The sequence below is a fragment of the Gallinula chloropus genome (assembly GCF_964237585.1).
Source record: "Gallinula chloropus genome assembly, chromosome: 15".
Lineage (NCBI taxonomy): Eukaryota > Metazoa > Chordata > Aves > Gruiformes > Rallidae > Gallinula > Gallinula chloropus.
Window position 1 is genome coordinate 2,163,686 of NC_140100.1, and position 6,146 is coordinate 2,169,831.

General features: G+C 39.9%; 1 protein-coding gene across 1 annotated transcript; it reads right to left on the bottom strand.

Annotated features, from left to right (window-relative positions):
- Positions 1 to 1,606: 1,606 nt before the first annotated feature.
- LOC311197269 (lipopolysaccharide-induced tumor necrosis factor-alpha factor homolog) lies at positions 1,607 to 4,024 on the bottom strand (the record flags this gene model as incomplete). The annotated part of the gene is made up of 3 exons (XM_084271004.1): positions 1,607 to 2,960; positions 3,299 to 3,458; positions 3,847 to 4,024. 3 exons carry the CDS (start codon positions 4,022 to 4,024, stop codon positions 2,852 to 2,854), a joined length of 447 nt encoding a protein of 148 aa, XP_084127130.1. The 3' UTR covers positions 1,607 to 2,851.
- Positions 4,025 to 6,146: the final 2,122 nt, after the last annotated feature.

A 6,146-nucleotide genomic window follows, 5' to 3' on the forward strand; every position in this document is an offset into this window, starting at 1 on the left:
TGCTTAATAAAACCAATAAAAATCAATGCATTAGAACAAAAAAAAAGTATTAATCTTGCCTTCTGGTATTTTCTGCATTTTAGGGAAAAAAAAGTGCTACAGACATTCAAAAAGCAAAAGCAGGGTGTTATTTCATGATTACAAGGGATCATTTCCAACTGAACGTAAATTTGATACCTATTTTTGCCCTACCAGTCACTAGTATGTGCAAATGTAGCCAGATTTAGGTGTGTTTAACGGTGCTGCAAATGAAAATCTTACCCAAAGGAGTTTTAACTGAAAAAAAAAGAAGTGCCTGAGATGCAGGGAAACAACACGTTTTCATTGTGGTTCTGCCTGTAAACAGTTGGTCTGCAGGCCAGAGAATGCCATTGTCAAGAGACCTGGGCCACGTGAGACTTAAAAATTTCCTCCTGTGATTACATTTCTTGACTTAATTTTAACATTTCAGCCATTCATGTGTTTGGAAACACGACAAATGTTAAAATTTTCTGACTCCAAGCACTAGATAGGAAAGGCAAAGTTTTTATTTAAAATAAAATCAGGTTTAAAAACAAACAGTAACTTCACTGTAATCAAACACAAGGCAAGTTATATCCTGTATTTGTCTGTCTAAAATAAGTCTAACAAAGCAAGTTACTTTGGTGCTTTCTGTAGATAATTCCCTACACAAGAGAATAAACACAAGTTTTGTATTTGAGGAAACTTAAGCATAGAAGAGGCAGCACAGTTTTGCAGAATGCTCAATTAGCTGGAATAGCTACCAAAATTGTGTCCTATTCTTACTCCATAAGAGAGATGCAATGGCCTGGGCTTGTGAAATAAATCAAAGAAAACACCACATAATTGTTTTTCTGGTCAGGTTTCTTCTGCATTCTGGTGCCACAGTCTCAGATCTTCCAACCATCACTTTGTAGAGAACGGTGGAGCTCAGGGAGTAACGATTTGAGGACTCACTCACCATAGAATATGCACCAGGATCAGACTGACACAGGTACTAAAAGAACTAAAAATCCTCCCCAGCACACAAGCAAACATCAAGTTTGGAAACACTGCATGCTTCATTGCTTCTTCTTGTCTTTCTCTGATGACAACCAGACAAGAAGTAAATTTTCTGTGGAATCCAGGGACAGGAATAGGAACCAGCTTTACAGTAACATGTGACTTGTGTGTGACAGTGCCTGTGTCATCAGAACAGGTAATTCAATGGGGAATCACTCACACCCTTAAAGAACATCAAAAGCATTACAGTAGTGCAGCAGAACCCAGAAAACACCAGCTAGTGGTGTCATCAAAGTGTAAAGCTGTGAAACTAACAGCTCTTTATCTCCATCATCTTCCTGACAGTAGCTACCAAAGTAAATTCTTCTGGTACAGGGAGATGTATCATCAGTAACTTTTCCCAGATAGACAAGAATGCCATCAAACCACTGCAGACTGACCCAGAAGTAGCAACAGTTTACAGAGAACTAATTAACACAAGGCCTATAGCTTGTATTTGTGATCCACGAAACGCCTGGATTTCAAGCATGATAGGTTGAAAGACTTCTCAAAAGTTAACTTAGACCAAATACTTACAGAAGGCACATTTGGCAAGAACAGCAAATGCAGGATTTTAGATTTGTATTTATTTTAGCTTTTTATTTTACAGAGGTTAAAATAACGTTAGCATCACAGGCTTGTTTAAACACCTGCCTGCCTTTTCTAGACAGGTGTCACTCAAATGCATCAAGATGTTATTTAGACCAAGTCTGCTTAATGCATGGTAAAACACTTCAACCTCCAAAGCCTAAGTCCCCATTTTGTTTATGATCATTGTCTTAAGTATATTCAGTTTCAGAAAACACAACTTGTCTTTCAGAGAAACTTCTTAACAAACATGTTGCCTTCTTAATGAAGAAACAGTAATTAACAAATAGTTCAACAATTAAAAGCAGAGGTCCTGTATCTGTGTTTTGCAGGTGGAATTCAAGCCTGAAGACAAGGCTGAGGTTTGTTTATGATCTGTTGACATATGTAAATCTAAAAGGAAGTTTTCTAATGCTACAAGTAAGGCTCTATACGCAGTTCCACTGGGCTGGAGAGAAAAGAACATTTCACAGACTTGTAAATCAGCAATAAAAAAACCCCAGCAACACAAAAAATGCAGAAAAAGTATCTATTAAAAATTCCTGTACAAACATCTTTACTGCAGAGACATCACTAGACTTAAAAACTGGCAAGGAAATTCAGTTACTAGATTGAATCATCATTGATGCACAATAACCTGAGTTGTCCATTTGGTAAAGAAGCCTCCAAGAAGGAAGAAGCCTTTAGGTTTGGTTCTCTTTCAACTCAGAAAGCTTTAAAGTGAATTTTAGTGCTTGTGAAAAGATTCCAACAAATCACTTTTGTCAAAGAAGGGCACCTGTTGCACAGTTAAGCAACTCCCTAACAGTTTGTAAACAGTGCTGTTGCAAAAGCATCTACACCAAGCATGAGACTATAGTCTCTCCATGGGCATTCTCCTCTTGCTCTGTGCTGAAACTGTAAGCAAGCACACCAGCATGCAACATGACTGAAACAAGATTAACTGAAGAACATCACCAAACTGTTTTGCATAAAGCAAAAAGGGAAAAGATTTAGTTGCTATCAACTGGTGAGGGTCTGAGTGGCACATTAGGTTACATATACTTTTCACAGACCTAAGGCAGAAGAGTCCCCTCAAGCAAATTTTTGTTGAAACATGGCTTTTGTTGGGTTTCCAGTGACAGGATGCAAGAAACCACTAAAAGTTTCCATGAAGATTCAGAGAAGACTCATAGAGGTGGTAACCAACTTCACCAATCAATTAGGCATTTTTAAACACTGCCTACAAACGTTTGTAAGAACCAATAAGAGTTTTGCAGTTTGGACAGGTGTGATCCACATCCTTCAGGGCATCGACACAGAAGGGAATTAAGCAGCAGCCAGCCACACATCTGCAAAGAAAAAATAAAAACCAAACCCAATGTTTTACCACTTGTTACATACACAATAAGTTAAAATATATTTCTTGCAAAAGCTGGTGCCATGAAGCTTTAGGAAGAACACACATGGCTATACAGTCCATTACTCTAGTGTTCTAGAGCTGTGTTAGGGTACTACAGGACATAAATGCAGATATAGACTGTTTGAACCATAAAGGGTCAGGTCCCAGACAGGATGAGAAAACAACGAAATTGAGAGCTTTGTCACTCATTAGAGGTTTGTCACTCCTTAGAGCTATAAAAGGTCACGTAAGAAGAGAAAAATAAAGCACAAATTGGAATCCACCTACCCCAGCAGGCAGAGGCCACCACAGGACAACCAAGTCAAAGCTCCTGAGTCATATGAGAGACGTGTCACTATCATCTGGTTACAGGAAGGGCAGCACACCTGAACTGGGCGGTCATAAAATACTACTGGCTGCTGCTGCACATACACTGTCTGAACTGTAACTGAGGAGAGAAACACACTCTTTACTTAATGGGTAAGGATAAAAGGACAGTTAATCAACTACTACTGAGCTAGAACCAGCTACTACTCTGAAATATTTGAGGGTCAGAGCAAAGAAATGCACGAAGAGCACGAATGTATCATGGCATTTCCTAATGCAGATGCACGGTCTCAAAGGTAAGTCTGCATTAAGAACTGCAGAGCGCCAAGTGGCATCATTTATACTAGTGCATGCTGAAGCATTTCCAAGAACTGATTCACCTTATGCCCTTCAAAATTATTTTTTGAATGTGGGGAATACCTGTGAACCCTGCTCCTTTGCACAACACCTATTACACGGCCACCTGACACCTCCTTAACATGGGATACAGTAGAGTTTTTCAGGCCTACCATGGTTACTCGGTGGTGGGGGCTGTCCCACGTATGGAGGAGGGTTCATTCCCTTCTCATCTGGTTTCTGGCCAGGTGCTGGGACAGGATAGGGTTGAGGATAGTTCACATTGATTCCTGTTGTCTCCTCATATGAAGGTGGTGCAGATGGGATAGGGTTACCACTTGGTGCAGACATTGTATCTAAAACAGAGAATAAATAACAAAACCAATTATTTATTGAGGGCAACTGAAAACTGACTAGGGTCTGTTCAGACACACAGCAAGAAGATAGCTAGATTAAAATGCATCTTTACCAGCATAAAGTTTGTTTCTGACAGTATTAAATATTAATCTGGTTTTCATTGTTGTTGCTTGTGGAGGATTCAGTGCAGACTTGGTTGTTGGAGAAGGGGCACAGCTGCACAGACCTGCTCGAGATGGCATAAGTAGGGTAAAGGTTGGTTCAAAGTCAGTGTGCCCTTGGGACCAGCTGCAGGCAGTCCTGTTGTCTCAGAAAGAGGTCTTTCTCATAACAAAATGCAACAGAATGTAAGCAAATGTGTAATAGAATGTAAGCAAGGGCAGGACTGCAATTGATTAGCTGGACCAATGATGAGCTCGGCTTTGCAATATTCAATGAGCTAATTAGCTACTATATTTAAGCTATGATTGTGTGATTAAAGTTTGAGACAGCCTGACGAACCACATGGTGTCCGTGTCTTCCTTCTCTGACAGTTGCTTCCTTCACTCTTCCTTTTCACAGGATAGTTTTTATACATTTTGCCACCACTAAAAAATTGGAAATGCTAAAGCAAGGGTATGAGGCATCTTTATTGGTGTATTACACTACCTGGCAGTTTCTCTTAATTTCCAGTAACAGTATTTCAGATCCCACCCCCTCTCCATTCTGTTGGAAAAAGAAGACAGTATGATGGGCCACATAGTAGCTGCTAACTAATGAGAGCCTGCTCTGTGGTGAAGCTGAAATACTTAAAAAAGACTGTTTATGTCTGCTGTGGTTTTAAATTTAAAAAATATTTATACTGAAGAAAAAAGAAACCCCAATTAAGTACATCCAACTTAACTTGAAACTCAAGTACGTCTAAGGTGGCCATTTTTGCTGCTTACCCAAGTTCCAATGAATTTGCTAAAGCAACTTTCCTCCACCAACTGTTGCTTCATTACAGAGTGTAAGAATGCTAACCATTGGCTTTTCCCAAACTAGAAATTACTGATTTAAATGCAAGACTTCCTTTCTTTCTCCCTGCCTACCCACTTCCTAGTCTGCCTGCCAATGCCTTTGTTGAGCCATTTCTCACAAAGTCAATGCTGACTAAGAACCTCCCCCTTTTCCTCTTCCTCCTAAGGACCACCAGACAGCTCCAAGAACCACACCAGTATTGCACAATCAATCCCTCTGTATATACACAAGTCTCTTCATCCAGTACAATCTGGGAAGGGCAGGCTGTATTTGGAATATTAATCCTGTATTCTTACGGTAACATAGAAGCTATAACTGACCATAGCACTGGGAAGAATAAAAGGAATGATAAATTGTACTGACAAAAAAAAAAAAACAACCCAAAACTATATTAAGAAATAACAGTACCCCAACACTACAGCATTATTTTCACAGCTTGTTGCTTTGAAAGCAGCAGCTTGCTGGATACATGCAGTGTCTTTTGGTGCGAGGCACCAGGCTTTCTAAGCTTTACAATTCCTCCCATTGTTCATATCACATCTTGGGATGCCACTGCACTGCATGATAACAACAGGACCCAAATTTACACAACATGGCTAACTTGGTAGTCACAAGCTTCAAAGAGCTGCAAAGTTCACAGCCCAACTTCCTTATTGTAGGGGGAAAAAAAGAAAGAAAGACACCTCCTCCCAAAAATAGGAATGTAGTTAAGTGCAGACACAAGCTGATTCAAAGCTGATGTTAAAGACCAAAGGTCAGTCCTGGTTAAACTCACAAAGCCACCCAGGGAACAATCCTTTCCTTGCAAGCTACGCTGGGGATTTCTGCAATCCAGAAACTATGTGGTAAACTGGCTGCCTAACATGCAGAGTCACTACACAAAAGGACAAGGAAATGAAGAGTGAAGAAAAAGAGTAACTTTGTAGTGTTTAAAATACACCTCCTTCCACTCAAACGTATCAGATTCTCATTCAGAAGAACCGATCACTTCAGCAGCTAGACTGCAGAGAAGGATCCAGCAGATTTACCAGACTAGAAGCTCAAAAGAAGCTTATTGTGCCATGAAAATGGCAAACACCATGCAGGGATGTGTAAGTTTCCTTAAGCACAATTGTAA